The sequence below is a fragment of the Zeugodacus cucurbitae genome, chromosome 3 (genome assembly GCF_028554725.1).
Source record: "Zeugodacus cucurbitae isolate PBARC_wt_2022May chromosome 3, idZeuCucr1.2, whole genome shotgun sequence".
Lineage (NCBI taxonomy): Eukaryota > Metazoa > Arthropoda > Insecta > Diptera > Tephritidae > Zeugodacus > Zeugodacus cucurbitae.
The window spans coordinates 23,103,923-23,126,393 of record NC_071668.1 but is presented as its reverse complement, the minus strand read 5'-3'; the positions used below and the strand labels follow the sequence as shown (position 1 = coordinate 23,126,393).

At 36.8% G+C, this 22,471-nt stretch overlaps 1 protein-coding gene across 1 annotated transcript in view; it reads right to left on the bottom strand.

Annotated features, from left to right (window-relative positions):
- The window catches only part of LOC105214831 (hemicentin-2), a 162,010-nt gene that overhangs the window by 43,760 nt on the left and 95,779 nt on the right, over positions 1-22,471 (bottom strand). The window contains exons 2-4 of the mRNA XM_054227360.1: positions 6,698-7,047; positions 3,988-4,065; positions 1,341-1,473 (exon numbers count right to left, since the gene is read on the bottom strand). Of these exons, the coding sequence (XP_054083335.1) occupies positions 1,341-1,473; positions 3,988-4,065; positions 6,698-7,047 (561 nt within the window). The remainder of the gene's footprint in view (positions 1-1,340; positions 1,474-3,987; positions 4,066-6,697; positions 7,048-22,471) is intronic.

The following is a 22,471-nucleotide window of genomic DNA, read 5'->3' as shown; positions in this document are numbered from 1 at the left end:
AAAATGGGCGTGGCGTCGCCCACTTATGGGTCAAAAACCATATCTCAAGAACTATAAGACCGATTTCAATGAAACTTGGTTTGTAATAGTTTCCTTACCTCCCAATAATATGTTGTGAAAATTGTCCAAATCGGATCACAACCACGCCTACTTCCTATATACCAGAACTTAGAAGATGATCTGAATCGTTTACTTTACAATATATAAAGTAAGCACTAGTGAAGATATCGGTGCAAAACTTTGCACAAATACTGTATTTATGGTGTGGCAGCCCATTTCTAAAAATCGCCGAAATCGGACCATAGGTTTTCAAGGCCCCATATATCGAACATGAGGATCTCGGTGCTTCTAACCTAATATTAGGGTTTCCAACTTTCAATGGACTTTATACAATATATATGACGAATATGTAGGTCAAATTGTGTATTATATAATATTAATTAAGTTAAATAAATAAATTGCGTATAAAATGTTCGGTTACTCCCGAACTTAGCCCTCCCTTACTTGTTATACACTAATAGCATAGTTTTTAGCGAAATTAATTGATAAATTAAAATTTTTATTTCATTCACTTTTTTGCCTGTTATACTGCCGGCTACTCGATAACCGATAAGCTGCTATATATTTTTGTTTTTCTCTTCATAAGAAGTTGGTAAGTTTCATCAGTTCATTATTATTTTGGGCAGCGACATCTACCGTAGTTCAAAAGTAGTTATCAAAAAATTCAGCCAATCGCAGACAAAGAATGTATTTCCTACGACTTTGTCACAGAGTTGCATTTGATTTTCAAGTCGATTAAAATGCAATTGAAAATAGTTAGATTGTAGATTTTATTTTGTTTGGTAAATCAATCTTAATAGGCGTTTTAATCGAGCAGAACCAGTTAATTGATCAATTAGCTTCTGTCTAAAAACGCTATAATTCTGTTCATTATTAAAAGGCAAACCACACTGAGTATAAATCAACGCTGTCAAAAAGACTAACTACAAAAAAAAATTGGATACCACACATGTAAAAAAGATACCCGTTGATACCCAATTTTCATATTTAACAATCCGTTTACCAAGGTTAAGATTTCTAAATTTACATATGCCTATATCGCTTTCAGCGCCACCTATCCAGTTACAAGGTAGTATTAATTAATTATAATTCGAGTTAATTTATAATTAATGAGTACTTCCTTGGACTGACAATTATTATTGCTAACTACAAAAGCTATCTAAAATCAAGAAATTAAGTAATCAATTAATGCTCTTCAACTACAAGAGCCAAGTAACTTAAGTTATGCCATATAAGTTCTTTGTTTCTCTTGTTTATTTATACACTCATTGCTTACTCACCTATGACATTCAGGCGGAAAGCCATGGAGATCTTCGGTTCCGTATTCACTTGACATTCATAGATGCCGCTGTCACGTGGCTGCGCGTACTTCACCTGCAGCGTCCAATCCTTGAAATCAGCGGTGCGCACTACCTGTGAATACAAAAGCAGGAAAGTTAAGGCAATCGAGCGCACATTTGCGGAAAGCTAATATACATGTGTGTGGATGTGGGTGTGTGTTTTACTAGACTATACTATCCTGTGGACTTATTATCACGCAAACTAAACAACAAGTGCTGCGCGAATTTCGGACGTGCGTTTGGTAAACGCCACCCAATCAGAAGTTTGACAGTGACACGGACAGCGAGTGGAAATTAGTTGCCAATATGTTAATTGGAGCCAGAGGGCGTGATCAGCGTCCACGTTAGCTGGAATCAAAAATTAACTTCGTTGAAAAGTTTGCTGGTTTTCGTGTTTTGTTTTAGGTATGCAAGGTATGTATTAAGTGCAACTGTTTGCGGAGCTTTTCTCGCTTATTTTTTGGTTTCTTAACTAAGCACGTTTTCACATACATATAAGTAAAATGAACTCAGTTTGAATATTTGCTAAAATCCTTAGATTTATATTCATTGCTTGTTTGCTAAGTGTAAGTAAACCAAACTCAACAATTTTCGCACAATTCTCCAAATGCAATTAGCAGGCATTTGCAATTTTCGCAATGCCACGATTGTGCGTTGAAAGTTTTTAAAGTAAATACATTAGTTTTCCCCCAAAGAGTTGATTTGTTCGCGCGTATAATGAAATTCATTTAATTTTAATTACTTAATTAATCCATATGCTATTAAGCTAATCGATTGCACTCAGCTGCTAAGCGAATCAGCGTTTTGTGCAGGATTATTGAAATAAATAATTATTTTATTTCGAACAAACAAACATATGAATAAATAATTAGTACACATATTGTGTCAAAAAAATGTATTTAAATGCTTTTACATTCAAAAACCACTTTTTCATTTAATAAATAACTTATGGTTATGAATTAATCCTAAAAGCTGAAAGAATACTGCAGGTAAGGAGAGTATAAGTTGGGGCAAAATATTCATTATTTATATCTATCTCTATACTAAAGTTCGGATTGATACGGACAGAAGAGAGATAGATAGACAGACATACAAGGATCAATTAATCGCTTTCTTACCAATTACACCATGTAAATAATCCTATATTTATCTCAACAAGTTTTTTGTGTTACAAAATTGGCAACTCAAATAAAAAATTTTGCAAAAATAACGATCTATCCCTTTTTATCTCAATATATTAGGTTGTCAAATATCTACCTTCCGCTTTTTTGCTCTTTATTCAATGCTTTATAGAAATTGTTACAGTGATCGGATTTATAATAATCTGTTTCCATCTAGACGGCAACTTCATAATACCCCCCTCGTAGAAGCCGCCCTCTTTATTTGCGAAGAGATAGGATAACCACTTTTCACAAGCCTCTTTTGAGTTCAACTATATACCACCAAAGGCGCTCGCCATAGATAGGAACAGGTGGTAATCACTTGGCGCTATGTCTGGGCTATATGGTGGATGCGATAAGACCTCTCATCCGAGCTATCCCGTAGCTTCTGACGAGTCATCAACGAAGTGTGTGGTCTCGCGTTGTCCTAATGGAACACTACACCCTTCCTGTTGGCCAATTCTGGACGCTTCTGGTCGATCGCCTGCTTCAAGCGGTCCAGTTGTTCGCAGTAGATGGGAGATTTAAGCGTCTGTCCATATGTGAGCAGCTCATAGTAGATGATTCCTTTCCAATCGTTTGGAACGATTCACCGGACTTCGACCACGACATTTTTCGCTTGATATTGACGTATGTGATCCATTTCATCGTCGAAGCCATTCCTCCGCAGTTCGAAGTGCTAGAGTACCATCCCAGAAGGAGGGTTTCTCTAGCGTATTTGCCTTTTACGAAGGAAAACTTTAAAACAGTGCGAATTTCGGAGTTAGTGAACATCATGTCAAGACCTTTCAAAGATGTATAGTATTGCCAGAAATTCAAAAGTCAAAAAGGCGGACATATTTAACAACCTAATATGTACTTAAAAAAGTGATGGTCCTTTTTTAGGGGGGATTGTACTGGAGTACAATCTTCATTTTTATTCGAAAAGTGACTTCTTCAAGTTTGGAACTAAAAAGAATAATGGATTAGACATGATATGTTCGGAACATAATTCGATCCATTTGGTCTTGGCGACTATCAAGGTGGAGCCGACCACACTATTTTCGTACCACTCTTATCTAAGTATCAATATCACATCTTGTGAATCGCACAAAACAGTGCCCATCATCTTTCCAGTCGATAGGGCTGTCCTAGCCTTTTTCAGGCCGGATTCGTCTTGTGAAGTCCACTGTGGCGACAGTTTTATGATCCCAGATTCACCTACAGTCGATTTGTCATAGTTCGATATACCCGTCTATCTCGGTCTATTTTTTAGCGTCCCTGTTCAAAAGCCCTTTGCTTATCGAACCGCAGTCTTGTATGTGTTTCGATGAGGAATTAAAGTGTATTGTTAGTAATGGAGAGATTTTCTTTAGACTCTTGATTTTCATCAAATTTTTGCATTTGATCAGTGTTGTATGTGTATGTATTTGAATTAATCTACTTGCCTGAAATCGCTCATCGGACGTATAAGTCAAAATGCCTGCGGTTAGGATATGCAAATCACGTTTTCGGATCCATGAAACCTACATAAAATAAAAAGAAAATATTTTTGTGATTTATATTAATATTATAATTAAAAACTTCTTTTTTAGTTCAGTAATTAAATTAATTTTCAAATTCATAGTTTAAGATAAAGTAGGCGAACAAACAAATGAAGTGAATACAAGAAAACTAGTCAAATAAATTATTAAATTCAAAGGCTCTTTAATTAGAAAGTATACAAATATTTATCTACATAGATGAATAGAAAGTACATACTTATGATGGCAAATACATACTTAATTATTTATTAATAGTTATATATAAGATTATGTATTAAGCAAATGATTACGACTCGGCATCGGAATTTTATCAAACTTTTCCTTCAGTAACATAATTCAAAACAGATGAAAGTGCGCAAACAACAACCTAACAGATAAATTTCTAAAAGATCACAAAACAAAAGCAAAAACACCAAATAAATCCATGCAAGAAACTGAAACGAGTTGAGTAGCGCAGATAGAGTAAAAACCAATATTGCTTCCGGGAATTTCATTTGATGAAGCAAATTGCCATGGCAAAAGCCAAAGGAATAGTAAAGTGAAGACAGTAGTGAGAGAAAAAAACTGCACTCGTTGCCGTTGGGAATTCGAGGCAAGTTGCCGATTGGCGTAAAGTGCATAAAGTGAAATGCAAAAATCGACAAACTAACTGTAACGGTTGTTGCTGTTGTTGGCGTGTAAGTTTTGCGATTGTTGGTATTTGCTGGGAAAACAAAAAGTCAATCACTTTTCTTATTCTTCATGTTTATGGGTCAAAGAGGAAATAACAGTAAAAGTATTAGTAAATCTGTTTATATATAGGCACAAATAAAAGGAAATTCTGTAAGTTGACCCAGTAGAAAAAGTAGAAGTCATTAGGAAGTATAATTTGTTACAGGGAGGTCTTGAAGAACCTGACTACAAATACTATATTGGAGACAATTTGGTCTATATTAAAACGAACTTGATGACAACAACATAAATTGTCTTAAGATTAAAAGTAGATCCATTCATGCCAAGTCAAGTTAGGTTAGGTCAGGTTAAGCGGTAGATCTCCGCCACTGCAGAGAGTCTGACTCAAACAGCTTCGACTGTCCCAAATACTTCTGACGGATCGCAAAGACCCACTTGATTCGACAAAGCGGTTGGACTATAATACACAGTTTTTAAGTCGACTAATATCGATTCCAGTCACTTCACTGGTTGGTGCACACCGAGGTGTTTGAACCATAGTCTGGTGAATGCTGATCATTGAAGGAGGAAGTGCTTGGATGATTCCTCTTCGCATTCCTCCAAGCAGCTTTGGCAATTATCGTCTCCCTAATCTCATCGCATGTGTGCCTATTGGACAGTGAGCACACCAGTGGTTGTTGCAAGATGAGCCTTCCTAAATGACAGCAGCCGGAAGGCCATTTTCGGTCCGCCGCGAGACCTCGGCAACTTGCTACAGGTGAGGCTTGTTGTCCAGCGTTTGGCAAACTCACTCGAAGTCAAAGTGTCCTGCGCTCGAGCGCAAATGGATTTCGGACTACCGATACGCTTTGAATCCGACGTCAATGTTGCTAGGGTTCCCTCTCTTGCAAGCATCTCCGCGTTGCAATCGGATTCCTAAGTAGTTCGAAGCTACTGATAAGAATGTTAGACACTCCCTGACGAGCTTAGATCGTACTGTCAACGAATCCGACGCCGAACAATCTCACTTTTTTGAATATGGTTTACGAAAATGTGTAACGCAATGGAACTTCATCACATCCTTTTTGTCAACCTGTTTTTTGGGACTTTTATGAAATGCAGTAAAGTAAAATGTGGAAACACTATGACATGTATATGTATAAAAAAGTTTGCGATTAAAAATGTTGAATTTATTTCAATGGAAAACTTAAAAAATAAATGAATTAAGAATATATATTTCAAGTTAATCAACTTTAAGAAGTATTCCATTATTTTTTCATGGGTTGTCACTTGTTTTAAATTCTGCATTTGACTAGATATCATTACTATTGTTGACTGAAAAAATATTGGAAAGAAATTTACAGTTTTATCTTCATATTAGACGCAGCTTCGATAACTAAGTTCCGAAATTTTTACTCTATTGAAGCTATTCTCCCAAAACCTTACATTAACACAAATTGATTCCAATAAAAGTAATTCAAATTTGTTGAAAGTAATAAAGTTGAATTTCAAAGAAATTCACAGTAACAACAAAATAACAGAGACACACATAAATAAAATAATACATTTTTTAAACTAAACTTGCTACCTAGTTCAAAACGTTTAAAATCAAATCGAATTTCGGCGCCTCAAGATATTTTCAAAGTAAATAAAATATTTCAAGAGAAATTCATAGTCAAAAGCGCTGCAAAAAGGAAAGTAGCTTACAAATAACCAAATAAGCAAATACAAATATGAAATTTCAATAAAGCATGGAAATGAATTTAATGTGTGAAGCAAAGCAATTATTGTGCAGCTTAAAGAGGAAAGTGAATCGTAGGAATGAGTAAAAGTAAATACTCAAATGAAGCAAAGTAAGTAAATAATATGCAGTAGGTGCTTACAATCATGTTATATACACGGGGAATATATAAATTTTCAATACATATGTACATTCCAACAACCTTCCGTTCATCAAACTCACCGATTTATCACCCAAATGTTCGACCCGACAATTTATCGCCGCCGTTTGACCCGAACGCGCTGTTATATTTCGTGGCATGCCAAAATCAAATGTTGGCGGTGGGTAAGTGGTCTGCTCCAGCTGTTGCTCACCCGACGCTGCTGGCGCCACGAATGGAGCGCCAAAATTCAGCATATTGATATTGCTTGATTGCTGCTGTTGATGACTACGCTGCAAGTGTTGTTGTATGTATTGCTGATTGCTGCGGTGTAGTGCAGAATAACTGGGTACATTGGCAGGGGCAGGGTGAGACAGGTAACTTTCAGTGCCGGCGGTGGCTAAAACTATAGCAGGTTGTTGCACGAGGGTAGCTGAAAGAGCAAAGTGGTGGAATTTGTATTAGATATTATATTTGGGAAAAAACAATTAATTTTAGAAATATTTTTAGAGAGTTATTAAAGTTATATTTAGAGAATTAAATGAATTATATGTTATCTATAATATAAAACAAGTAAGGAAGGACTAAGTTCGGGTGTAACCGAACATTTTATACTCTCGCAATTTATTTATTTAACTTTATTTATATTATATAATACACAATTTGACCCACATATTCGTCATATATATTGTATAAAGTCCATTGAAAGTTGGAAACCGTAATATTAGGTTAGAAGCACCGAGGTCCTCGTATTCGATATATGGGACCTTCAAAATCTATGGTCCGATTTCGGCGATTTTTAGAATGTGGCTGCCACACTATAAACATAGTATTTGTGCAAAGTTATGCACCGATATCTTCACTAGTGCTTACTTTATATATTGTAAAGTAAACGATTCAGATTGTCTTCAAAGTTCTGGTATATAGGAAGTAGGCGTGGTTGTGAAGCGATTTGGCCTATTTTCACAACATATCATTGGGATGTAAGGAAACTATTACAAACCAAGTTTCATTGAAATCGGTCGAGTAGTTCCTGAGATGTGGTTTTTGACCCATAAGTAGGCGACGCCACGCCCATTTTCCAGTTTGTAAAAAAATCTGAGTGCAGCTTTCATCTGCCATTTCTTATGTGAAATTTAGTGTTTCTGACGTTTTTCGTTAGTGAGTTAACCCACTTTTAGTAATTTTCAACCTAACCTTTGTATGGGAGGTGGGCGTGGTTATGATCCGATTTCTTTCATTTTTGGACTGTATTAGGAAGTGGCTAAAAAAACGACTGCAGAAAGTTTGGTTTATATAGCTCTATTGGTTTGCGAGATATGTACAAAAAACTTAGTAGGGGGCGGGGCCACGCCCACTTCCCCACAAAAATTACATCAAAATATGCCCCTTCATAGTGCGATCCTTCATACCAAATTTTATTCCCATAGCTTTATTTATGGCTTAGTTATGGCACTTGATGTGTTTTCGGTTTTCGCGATTTTGTGGGCGTGGCAGAGGTCCGATTTTGCTCATTTTCGAAAGCAACCTTCCTATGATGTGCCAAGAAATAAGTGTGCCAAGTTGCATCAAGATATCTTAATTTTTACTCAAGTTACAGCTTGCACAGACGGACGGACGGACGGTCGGACGGACAGACAGACTTTCGGATTTGAACTCCACTCTTCACCCTGATCACTTTGATATATATAACCCTATATCTAACTCGTTTAGTTTTGGGTGTTACAAACAACCGTTATGTGAACAAAACTATAATACTCTCTTTAGCAACATTTGTTGCGAGAGTATAAATATTAAATAGTACAACTGAAAGTTACAAACTGTATAAAATTAATTGAAAATACGAAAAGCTTCATATTCATTATTGAGAGCTCGAGTGCCAATATCAAGCAATTAGAATAATTTTACAAATTTTTTGAACTGAGCTGCCACATATTAAGAACAGAATTTTTTATTTTCCACAGCACCCTTTAGAGAGCTATAGCATTTTAGGTAGTTCTGACATTGTATTATGAGTATTGTAAAATTGTAAAAATGTAAAATTTTCTATGCTTTTCTTCCTTTATATGCAGCTGTTGCTTGTACCAATGCATAATTTCGTTCAAATATGCGTACTTTGAATTTTGCTTACCAAATTGAGCTCCCACCACTTACCATTACGCATTACTCATACGCCCTGTCGACCGTTTGGTCTGCTGTTAGCTGTTCTACTCTCTTCAGTAGTTTATTGCGTCTTAAAAGGTATTTGAATAATGCTTGCACTCAGTGAAATACGCCATATTGCAGAAACACATTACGAGAAATAAATAATACAAAGAGCTTTGTGTTTCGCCTGTGCCTATGGATTATATAGGACTATTGATATTAAGTTTCTTACTCCCATAGAAAATACGAGCTTTACAAGTCTCTCCATTATCAAGCATTAAATAAAAAACTACACTAATATTTTACTCAGTTCTACCTCTTAATGTTTTCATAATTAAACTAGTTTAAGTTTAACACCCATATATGGATATAACTACTTACATACAAACTTATTAAAACCCGTCACATATTAATAATCTTCATCAAGATCCGTTTTCTATCACCTGCTTGCTGAATTAATTTCTGCATTTTAATAAAAAATACTTTCTCCATAAAAGTAAGAGTTTATTGATAACCTTCATCTGCAGCATCTGTCTCAATCGTCATCTGATGTACGTAAAATCAATTTCCTACTGCCACATATGCGTATGCGTAGGTGCTTTATGTCGGCGACAGCTGATAACTGAGGTAAGCGCTATTACGTATTGACCTCGTTTTCCAGCAATAGTCAGTGGAAAAGTGCAAAGTTCAACCAGCGAGTTTGTGCACATAACAATGGACATATACCTTTATATGAACTTATGGAACTAACAGTATTTAATTAACTTCAAGGAGAACTTAATTAAATCCGTGAAATTAGAGTATAGTTAGAGCAACCAAAGCTTGAGAGTCGTTTCTTAGTCTATTTAGTATAATGACATTATACTCAATTTTTTAGATTTTACGCAAAGCTTTCTGTATAAGTTTTCCTGTGGAGCTCAAGCCCGCTAGATGGCGCTGATTTCAAATTTTAAGTAAAATTTATATACCAATGACATATTGACATAAAGAAATAAATTTAAGTAATTTATCCCAGAGTTATTACCCTAGGTATCGCAAGAGACCAAGGTGGTAATCTGGTAACCGATGTCCAGGGCATACTGGGATTATGGAGGGAACACTTCTCCGACCTGCTGAATGGCAGTGAGAGTACAACACCAGGAGATGGCGAACCCGATCCCCCAATCGATGACGATGGAACAGATGTTCCATTACCCGACCATGAAGAAATTCGAATAGCAATTACCCGCTTGAAGAACAACAAAGCAGCGGGGGCCGATAGATTACCGGCAGAACTATTCAAATACGGCGGCGAAGAACTGATAAGGTGCATGCATCAGCTTCTTTGCAGAATATGGTCGGAATAAAGCATGCCTGACGATTGGAATCTCAGTGTGCTCTGCCCAATCCATAAAAAGGGAGATCCCACAATCTGCGCCAATTACCGTGGGATCAGCCTCCTAAATATCGCATACAAGGTTCTATCGAGCGTATTGTGTGAAAGACTAAAGCCCACCGTCAACAAACTGATTGGACCTTATCAGTGTGGCTTTAGACCTGGAAAATCGACAACTGACCAGATATTCACCATGCGCCAAATCTTGGAAAAGACCCGAGAAAAGAGGATCGACACACACCACCTTTTTGTCGATTTTAAAGCTGCTTTCGACAGCACGAAAAGGAGTTGCCTTTACGCCGCGATGTCTGAATTTGGTATCCCCGCAAAACTAATACGGCTGTGTAAATTGACGTTGAGCAACACCAAAAGCTCCGTCATGATTGGGAAGGACCTCTCCGAGCCGTTCGATACCAAACGAGGTTTCAGACAAGGTGACTCACTATCGTGCGACTTCTTTAACCTGATGCTGGAAAAAATTATAAGAGCTGCAGAGCTAAACCGAGAAGGTACAATCTTCTACAAGAGTGTACAGCTCCTGGCGTACGCCGATGATATTGATATCATCGGAAGCAACAACCGCGCCGTTTGTTCTGCTTTTTCCCGCATGGCGGGAGGCGAAGCGAATGGGTCTGGAGGTGAATGAGGACAAGACGAAATATCTCCTGTCATCAAGCAAACAGTCGGCGCATTCGCGTCTTGGCTCCCACGTCACTGTTGACAGTCATAACTTCGAGGTCGTAGATAATTTCGTATACCTGGGAACCAGCATCAACAACACGAACTATGTCAGCCTCGAAATCTAGAGCAGAATAACTCTTGCCAACAAGTGCTACTTTGGACTGAGTAGGCAATTGAACAGTAAAGTCCTCTCTCGACGAACCAAAATCAAGCTCTACAAGTCGCTTATCATTCCCGTCCTGCTTTACGGTGCAGAAGCTTGGACGATGTCAACATCAGATGAGACGACACTAGGAGTTTTCGAGAGGAAAATTTTGCGCAAGATTTATGGTCCTCAGAACATTGGCAACGGCGAATACCGCAGACGATGGAACGATGAGCTATACGAGTTATACGACGACATTGACATAGTTCAGCGAATAAAAAGACAGCGGCTACGCTGGCTAGGTCATGTTGTCCGAATGGACGAAAACACTCCAGCCCTGAAAGTGTTCGATGCAGTACCCGCCGGAGGAAGCCGAGGAAGGGGAAGGCCTCCACTCCGTTGGAGGGACCAGGTGGAGAGCGACCTGGTTACACTTGGGATCTCCAACTGGCGCCGAACTGCGAAGGAGAGAGACAGGTGGCGCACTATCGTCGATTCGGCTATAACCGGCTAAACGGTTGCAACGCCAATCACATACATACATCGCAAGAGTAAACAAATTTCCACATCAGTGCTATTGCAATCTGAACCAAGCGGAGCTTTGTATTGCAAGCTGACGAACAAGCTATTGAAAAGTACGATAATTGTAAGATAATTACATTCGAAGAGTACTTTAGAAGTGAAGTATTCACCGAGAAGGACTCATTCAAACCGTTTAACTATTTTTCGGAAACATAGTTGAGATCTTGTTTCATAAAATCAAAAGCTCTTATTTGCTTAATGATAATAGCGTCTTTAGACAGCCAATTTAATTGATCAATACAAATGTTTACTGAGAAATCCTTTTTTGCCTTTTACACCGCCGGCTACTCGATAACCAATCAGCTGTTATACATTTTTGTTTTTGCTTTTCATAAGAAATTGGTAGGTTTCAATAGCTGATTGATATTTTCAGCCAATCAATAAAATTCAGCCAATAGCAGACAAAGAACGTATATCGTACGTCTTTGTTGAGAGTTCAATTTCATTTTCTAGTCGATTAAAATTCAATTAAGAATTAATGTAGATTTTTATTTTGTATGGAAAATCGATCTTAAAAAGCGTGTTTATCGAGCAGAGGCCGGTTAATTGATCAATAAGCTCCTGTGTAAAAAGGCTATTATGCACAGAACAAAGCTTTTCAGCGCTATGAGTAGTTGTTAGGTTAAGTTCAAATGCAGATCTCTGCATTTGCAGAAGATCTCACTTAGACAGTTATGAAAACTATCCTTTGTGGTGCCAAAAAACTCCTAAAGCATCAGAAAAACTCTTACGGTTCGATAAAACGCTTAATATCTTTAGAACATTTTTCCTTCTGAGTAGTTGTAGTAAGTATAGATCCCCTTTGAAACAATCAGAATGTTTTTTCGTCGTTTGAAAATCTCCGAAATTTAAGAACTTAAGTTCACAATTGAAGATTCTTAGTAAATCTTAAGTTTTCGTAAGAAAGCATTGCCAAAAATTCTAAAAATAAAATATGAAAAGTAACTGAAAAAGTAGAAGAAGAACTCCCTCAAATAGACACATTAATACCTTAGCCACCATTTTCAGATATATTGTGTTGACGAGGGTCACTTAAGATTACAACCATTTTTCATGATTTAAAACACATTATTTGTATATGCATACGGAAGTAAGTAGCAGATGGGCACAAAAAAAATGCAAAAGTTGGAAAAAAGACTGTCAGCTTAAAACTACGCTACTCACCACTAGCGGGGTTTAAAATTTCAATCGCACTCTTTCCTTGCACCCATACTTAATATTACCACCAGGTATATATGCATGCATATACTCCTAGAAGTGCTGATAGCCAACCATTTCGTTTTGTTGACTGATTTCGCTTTATAGTCTTTCAACCGTTGCGTTCGTTCAACCGTCTTAAAAGTAAATTTCCTGCGGCAATGAAGCTGTTAGTTTACATTTTGTAGATCTTGCGCCATTTTCGTCTTTTACGCAGCTTTTATCAGTGCACCCTTTCATGCAGGGAAAGGCTTTAGTGTCGCATTTATGCTTCCGCCTTAAAATAACGGTATTTTTACATGCATGTGGATAAATCTGCATATTTGTGTATGTGTGCATTGAATGCTATTCAACGGACTCTATCCAGACACCATTCAAGTGCTTATATAATATACACATATACGAGTGTAGACTTAGTCCATATACCATATGAAGCTTTTCCGAGTAAGTCTTAAACTTGTTGTACCAGAGTACGGAATCTGAGCGGCGACTGACTTTGTGAAGTTTGGAAAGAAAAAGTTGTGCCGTACCAAATCTGGAGAACACAGGGGATAGAACAAGGAGATCAATATGGACATAGTGACAGCGAAGATGTGAAACTATGCTTGTCATAGTGGAAGAACTCCGCCCGAATGGGACTTGTTTTTCAGATATTCAACTTCGAGTAGATTGAAAAATATGTCATTAAAGACTTGTCCGTGGCCATTTTTCCAACTCCAGGAAACCCATGTTGATCAGACCTAATGAATCCCAAAAAACGGGGGATATCACTTTTTGGATCTACAATACAGACTTCAACTGTTTCGGTGCAGACTGGCTGGGGAATATCTTTCCTTGGATTGTGTTTAAACAGCCTATAATGGTAGCACGAATTGCGACCCTCATCGCGTCGTCTCTCATGCAGAATATGAATATCGCATTCTCTTCAGGTGCTTATTGACTTAGTTATGGTAGCAACCTTCCAGCGAGACCGTGGAATTTTGTTACGCTATCCTCCTTGGTAGTCGATCTCGGAATACCTGGTTATGGCTCATCAAAAACAGACATGCGAAGGAGATCCGATCAAATCAATCAGAATAAATGATATTTTCGTTCATCAGTCGGTCAGGTTAGTTTAGGTTAGATTGAATGGCGCATCCATGTGCCAGAGGAGATCCCATTTAAACAGCTGAAGACACCAGTCCTTTCTAATGTTACAAACTCCACAAACTCCAAACACCCTCAAGAGACGACAAAGCGCTTTGAGCCTTTTAAGAATTTGTTGAGGCAACACATTCGAGATAGTTTAACTAGTTCTCCGTAGTTCGTCCTGCCATGATGTTTCAACCTGAGTCTATCATTCAGCTAATTGTCGTACAAAGAGATTATATCGGGTTGAGTTTTCATATAGGCTCAACATAAATATAATGACTTCCTTCTCTCTAGATTAATTTATTTCGAATACATCGGTTTTCATGTGAGATATCTGATATTACAAATTCATTGGCCACCCAGATCTCCAGCTACGTCTTTCTCTGACTTCTATTTGTGGGGTTAATTGATAAGCCAATGACCGGTGACGAGCTAGAGGTATCAAGGTGAAATATAAAAACAAAACTATATCAGCCCCGATGCTCAATAAAGCAGTGCAAAAATAGCTCAAATAGGTAATTGAACTCACAAAAGAGCACACATAATTTTCAAAATGCTAAAAATTAAATAAAAATGTCTCAGACATAAAAGTTTTTCACTGTTAACATACCGATTCATTCCAAAGCACATCCTCTATAGCAACATTGATTGAAACGAATTTGTGTGTTTTAAAATAGTCTGAAAAGCCATTCAAATGCTCTTAAATTAAGTTCCGCACCATGAGTTTCGGCAATAGCTGCCATATCCCCTTTAAAGCCAACAAATATAAATATTGTCACACATATTACGTACGGTAGATATGTGTCAGTGGGCGTGTATAACTGTGCGTTAAGTTAAGTATATGTGCTTTTATTAGTGTGATTCGATTTTATTTTCACATTTTTATTTCCCTCCGAACGAGTTCTTTGCGGCTTTTCGCTGCGCAAGCTGCCATTCATGGTTAACGTTGTGGGTTCTGATGTCGCTGCCAGCGCATTTGATATTTCCATTGTCGTGACACACATCTTTATATACATACATACCTCGAAAGATATGTACAGCTGTGTCGTGAGTCTGTACTTTATTTGGTTTTGCCTCTTCCTCTATGTCGCTGACATAATCCGCGATTTATGCTGCCAGCCATTTGACTTCATTTAGTTTCATATAAATGGAACATACATATATGTATATATATATGTACAGGAAGTAGCACAAAATATATCCGCTTTACTTTTGCCTAATTTCGCGACATTCGGATGATGTTTTCATACACGCAATTGCCCGTTGTCTGCAAATGTAGGAGGACGGGTTTTGAGTTCATGAACCCTCGTTGATATTCCTGTCATCATTGAAATACTTGGCTTTATATATATTTCTGTAAATGTACCTTTTGGTTAGGTACTGGAGCACGTTACTTAAGTAGTGCTAAGGGCGTAACTACTAAGGGGTTGGTAGGGAAAGTAGTATGTATAGCATAAATGTTATAAATATTTTCTCATAGTTTCTAGATTGTACAAGAAGTCCTCGATAAAGCAGTATCGCGTATATGCTAGTTCGAATTTGTAGACCCGATTTCGGTAAATTCGACGAAGATCTCGATAGTATTTCTAACAACATATATGTATATATCGGCTTGAATTCGAAACATCGGCTTGGACATCTCGAAATGGTAGAAATTGAACTGAAGTATCTAGATAGATTGACCATTTGGCCGAAAGAGTATAGTTATCTTCTCAGCCAGATTAATCCAGTTATTAGTTAGATGATTTAGACAAAAGTCGGTAGTATTCAAAACTTCATTGAAGTCAACTTAATATGAAGTAGTCACAGGAAGGGTTCTTCGCCTTTAATTATATATTTAAGTAATTCATTTAATTAGAACACCAAGTGGAGTTCCAAACAGGCAGAGCCCAATTCTTTCTTCACACCAGTATGACACGAATCACACAATTTTATACTTGATAATATATATCAAGTAAATCGGGATACCTGGGTCTGGCTCAACAAAAACTGGCATGCCAAGAAAACCAGACCACATAAGTTATCATATCAGTCAGAATGAGCGATATTTTCATTTATCACTCAGTCAGGATAGATTAAATGGCTGATCCCTGTGCCACAGGAGACCACCTTAGACTGCTAAGGTCGTCAGTCCTTTGTGATGCCGCAAACTCCTCAAAATGAATACCAAAGACCGTCAAGAGACAACAAAGCGCTTTGAGCCGTTTTAAAAATGAAAAAAATATATATCCAATTAAACTATTTTGTCGCCGGTTATAATATCCTCAGGTTGCACTTCTAAACTCTAAATATTGCTGAAATTATTATTTTTTTAGAAAATACTGTAAATGATTTAATATTGAACATTATTTTTCCCGTGCTCATCATAAGACTGAAGTAAAAGATCATCAAAAGCATCTTTACTAAAATAAGATGCTTAATTAATTTACAATCAACCAGATATATAATATTTGCGGTTCTTGAGAGGGAAAGAAATCCTCGCCTAAAGATTGGATCTCTTCCAGCTGTTTAGTACCGAACAATCTTTATCATTTTTGGGAATCTTTGTTTATAAAGGGGGTTTTCAATAAGAGCGATTTGGGATATCAATCAAATTCTTTATTCCTGTGGATGTACACTCGATGCCATTATGTATGGAACTTGATTTATTTTACATGGAAGTCCAGACGCTGAACCCAATTTTCGACGTGACAGAGATGACCAACGCTTGAAAACAACGTGTGAGAGACTGATTTGGGTCTTCATCAATTGATGCGCGGCAGCAATATTCTCGACACTACGGGCACTTCTTTGTCTCATTGACACGATATCATTTTATACTGTGACTGTAGAAACACATTTCTTCCCTAGACGCCCAATTGTTGATTTTACAGGACGATTATGACGACCGTAAATTGGACGTAGCGCTCTTAAAATTGAGGCTACTGACTCCGAATTTCGGTCGTAAATTTTAATAATTTCGACTCGTCGTTGGATGGTATATCTTTCTATGATGAAATGGCTTACCTTACTGTAGAGAAATGTCAAAATGGCGTCGATTGCTGACCCTACAACACTGGATCTATTATCAGAGTTAGGATCTGACGTGGAATCAATACTATCGACAACAATCATTTCAATTGATTAAACTATAGCAATTGAAACCAAAAAGATAGTTGTTTAATATTTTACGAAAGATTTTGTCTAAAAGAGCCATAAGCGCTCTCTGACATAGCTCTGGCAATTATTGGTATAATCTCTTGGCAGAACTAACTTGAAAAAGAAAAAATTAGGACCCAGAAAGTCGTTTCTCCGATACAAAGGGTTTGTATAGCCAGGATTGCTCGAAATAAATCTCATTTGACCAACTAGAGACCTTTAATAAAGTCCATGTTTTCTAGTTGCCTTAGCGGAATACAATAACAAATCACAGAATTTAGAATAATATTTACGATAATAATATGCTCACCAACCGACCAACAAGCAGTTTCCGTATACCTAACTTCCTCGTTGTGATATTAATAGCCAGATTGTAAACATTTGCTTTCTTTTCTTGCAACATTTCAATTATTTTTTGTGTTTTCTCTTTTATTTATTTTTTTTTTTGTTGTGTGTGATTTGACAGCACATGTTATTGTCGTTGTATGGGCTGCGGTCACACAAGCGTCGCACGCACGAGCAACCGCGAGGTTATCACTGTCAACATTTTTACACTTTAAACGCCCACAGCATACATAAGGATATACCTATATTTATTTAAATTTATATATTTATTTCAATTTATATATATATATATGTAAGTGTAAATAAATAAGCAACTGTAAACTGAAGAAATTTCATTTTGCGCACATTTATGATTCACAATATGCGAGAGAAGAACTGCTGCGCTGCCTTTTCACTTGCAGAAAATTTACATATATAATATATATAATATACATATATATACATATATATATAAGTACAGTTCGAAAAAAATCTCTCTTGTTATTCAGTTGTGTACTCTGTCAGTGACATGGCATGCATTACGAGCTTTTTATTTGCTCGTTGGTTGGTGTATTGATTAAAATGGCATTTGTGCGCTACTCCTTTGCGCCAGCAAATGTGTCTCCCATTGCTTTTATCCTTTGCACAACTGCAGACATTTGTTGGCTCATGAAATTCCAAACTTTGTAGTGCTTTGTGCGGCGTAATTTGATGTGATTGGCGGTAGTTATCGGCTTACGAACTGTTTACAAAGGCGAAGATATGCAAATCATACGCTGATCAGTGCCAACAACAACAACAGCAACAACATGACATGTGTGAGTTTGAGGCTGGCTGTCATACACACAGGTGTACATAACTTTTATTTTATATTTGCATGTAAACACATTCCACTGCTGCTTGTTTCTGGTTTTCTTCGTACGGATATCGCCTCAAGCCTTCTTTAAGTATTTCACTTGAAACTTTTGCATTTTGTAGGAGGGAAAAGTAAATTTACTAAAATACAAGTTGTTCTTATTACGTTTTGTTATATTGAATCGCGTTATTAGCAAAGTTTAAGCATGTCAATTCGCTTTCAACTTGTCTTCCACGAATTTAGTGTTTCAGGCGAAGGCAAAGTTCTTGAAATTTCATAGCATTTTAATTCAGATTAAATTGATATTTTGGGCTTTTAATAAATATTTTATATAACAATTCAAATTTTAATCACAATTCATTTCATCACAATTCTACATTTAAAATGCTTTTTGCGTACTAGATTGACTTGTCTCCAATATACCCCGTATCAAATTCCTGTTTACATATTGACCTCTGACAGAGGTTTGTTTACATTTTGTTCGGAGTCAATTACCTTTGACAAGAATTTGTTTACATTTTGGTCGAGGTCCATGAAATTTGACATGGGTTTGTTTATATTTTGTGCGAAGTCCATTACCTTTGACAGGAATTTGTTTACATTTTAGCCGAGGTCAATGATCTTTGACTGAGGTTAGTTTATATTTTGTTCGTGGTCATTGACCTTTGACCGACATTTGTTTACATTTTGCTCGAAGTCAATAATCTTTGACAGAGGTTAGTTTATATTTTGTTCGGGGTCATTGACCTTTGATTGACATTTGTTTACATATTGTTCGAAGTCAATTGCCTTTGACAGGAATTTATTTACATTTTAGCCGAGGTTTATGATCTTTGACAGAGGTTAGTTTATATTTTGTTCGGGGTCATTGACCTTTGATCGACATTTGTTTACATTTTGGTCAAAATCAATAACTTTTGGACGGGTTCCTTTAGATTTTAATGGTCCAAGTGATGTGGGCTGAGTCTACATTTGATGATTTTACATTAGTCAAGTTATTTTACATTTTGTCACATGGCTCCTGTCTGTAAAGTTGGTTGGTTTATATTTAGAGAGGTCACTTAGAGTCAGTTATGATTAAATTTTGAAGGGTGAATATAAGGTTTGTTAAATTTTAAAGGCCTCTTGAGGTCAGGTTTGGTGATATTTTATGGTTTTACTTATATACAGAAGTGCTTATATTATGAGAGGTTAAGTAGAGTCTTGTTTGATTATACATCAACGTGCCATGAGAGGTCAGGTTGGCCTACATTTTATGGGATCACGAGACTATTATTAAATTTTTAGGGATCAAGCGAGATCAAAATTGTTTTGTTGAGAGGTCACGTGAGGTTTACATTTTAATAGGAGATTTGTTTACAATTTGAAGGGTAAGGTGATGTAAGGTTGGATTATATTTTATGGGTTTACGAGGTCACTTAGGGTTCTTCTGATTCTTAAAGGCCACGTGAGGTCAATGGTGTTTAGATTTTGATGGCTCAGCGAAAGAGAGAAGTTTGTCGATTAAACCAATTGGTTTCTTTATTCTGGACATTTGCTTTAGGAATATATCAGTTGCTCGCGTGATATAGCTTTTGGTTTTCACTTATATACGTCAGGTGCTCTCCTAGCCTTATGTAACTAATTCATTTATATTCATTTTAAATTTGTTTATATCATAAATTGATGAGATGGGTGAAACATTTGGGTTATAGTAATCTATAAATATTATTTCTTTCTTAGAGAGTATTATAAAAACATCCTCAAACCAGTCCCATGAAACAATGATTTCAGTATATATTTAGAGTTCAATTTAAGTGCAGGCTGACAAGTTCACCTCTTATATGTTATCTAAGCAATAAATAGATCTTGTATTTTAAAACCAACAATGTCAGCCTCGAAATCCAGCGCAGAATCACTCTTGTCAACAGGTGGTACTTTGGACTGAATAGGCAATTGAAAAGTAAAGTCCTCTCTAGAGGAACCAAAATCAAATTCTATAAGGCGCTTATCATTCCCGTCCTGCATTATGGTGCAGAAGCTAGGACGATGTCAACATCAGATGAGACGACACTAGGAGTTTTCGAGAGGAAAATTTTGCGCAAGATTTATGGACCTCAGAACATTGGCAACGGCGAATACCGCAGACGATGGAACGATGAGCTGTACGAGTTATACGACGCCACTGACATAGTTCAGCGAATAAAAAGACAGCGGCAGCGGCTATGCTGGCTAGGTCATGTTGTCCGAATGGACGAAAACACTCCAGCTCTGAAAGTGTTCGATGCAGTACCCGCCGGAGGAAGCCGAGGAAGGGGAAGGCCTCCACTCCGTTGGAGGGACCAGGAGAGCGACCTGGTTATACTTGGAATCTCCAACTGGCGCCGTACTGCAAAGGAAAGAGAGGCGCGCTCTCATCGATTCGGCTATAACCGGCTAACGGTTGAACGCCAATCACATACATACATACATTTTAAAATTACTTTTTCTCCCTCTCTACGAAAACTCACCCACTTACAAAAGTACTTGCATAAATGTGCACTTTAAGAGAATTACTTATAACCTAGATTTATTCAAAAATGTTTAATGTATAATATTATAGAATCCTCACAGTTCTTAAAGGTGTGAAATACGTTGACATACTTTGTGCGATTTTAGACAGTTGACAGCGTATTTAATAACGCCAGCAATGATCACTTGGCAATAATCGATTTGACATGAACACAAATCTACACAATCAAGACCAGAACTTAAATTTACTGGCAGTTATTATACATACATACATACTCATATATCGTATATGAGCATACTTCGCAGCTGAAACCACGTACCAAACATTCCGTACACTGGCGTATTCATATTGAATGTGAGCAATAAAACTGCTGCAAAATCTATAGCCAGCAGTTAGTCACGCAAGCACATGCAAGACAAAAAACCACACACACAGACAGACATGCTATACATTCATAAGAGACGTGCATTCAGCGAGAAGTTTGCGAAATTGAAATCATAAAATGCGAAGAAGCGCACATCTATAAATCGAGCTTAGACACAAACGCGGAAGCAATCGGTGGTTATTATGAGTGGTGGTACACTGTACAGCGTGGCAACTTTGGCAGCAGCCAGCGCAAATAGACAATCGCAGAAGCATTGAAGAAACACAGAGCGAAAAAAACGAAAAAATTGAATGAAAATTTATGACGCACAGTTGTAACTGATGACGATGCCGCAGGCAATGCGGTGCGTATGAGTAACAATTCATATGAGGCACACACACACAACTGCATACATACATATTTGCTATATGCTATGTACATAGCATGCATTTATAATCTAGCTATGTGCAAAGCAAACATTGGTTTGCGTTTATCATCAAATAATGATACACATTTATGTTGGTATGTATGTATGTTTTTGTGTGGAGCGGGGCGGGGCCATTTGCATATAGCCCAGCAAAGAAATGCCGCCAATTTCCACAAACGGCTGCCATAAATTTGTAATAATATTTGATATACTAAATCAGCATTTTCTTGGAGTTTATTTGCCAAAGATCGAATCGAATTACCTGTGTGTCGTTGCCACACTGCAGGTAAATGTAATTTTTTGCCCATTGTGAAGCGTATAGAAATAAATAAGTTTAAATGACTTGTAAAAATAACTATATTAAATCCATATTGAAATTTTGCAGTTTAAATATATCTAAACCTATTCTAAAATATATAATGAGTGACTTTTGAATAGTGTTACTAGTACTAGTTTTTAATGTTAGCGTTATATTAGCGTTACATGTTAGCCACCTTAGATTTACTAAGCGTTAGAATCTAACTACTCGAACAAATTATACCAGTTATACTAGAAAGACTGGGAGAACTTTCGATACAACTTTGCGCTAACGAGTCTAAGTTTCGTATTTCTATTAATAAAGGATATTAACAACTTGGTTTCGAACAGTATCTATACCATAGCCGTTTTACAAAACATTATTTATTTAAATCAAGTCTTGTAGCGTTTTTAGACAGCCAAATTAATTGATCAATCAAAATTATTATTATAATTATTGAGAAACCCTTTTTTGCCTTTTACACTGCCGGCTAGTATTTAATCAAGCAGAAGCCGGTTAATTGATCAATTAGCTCCTGTGTAAAAAGGCTATTAAGTCATTAAAAACCAAAAATAAATGCACTTAATTTAATAACAAACTCTTTATAGTTAATTTTGACAGTTATTACACATTTGAATCAATCATACTCTTGAAATTGGTCTAATATCTCTTAAAGTATAGTAGTATATATCAAGTATTGAAG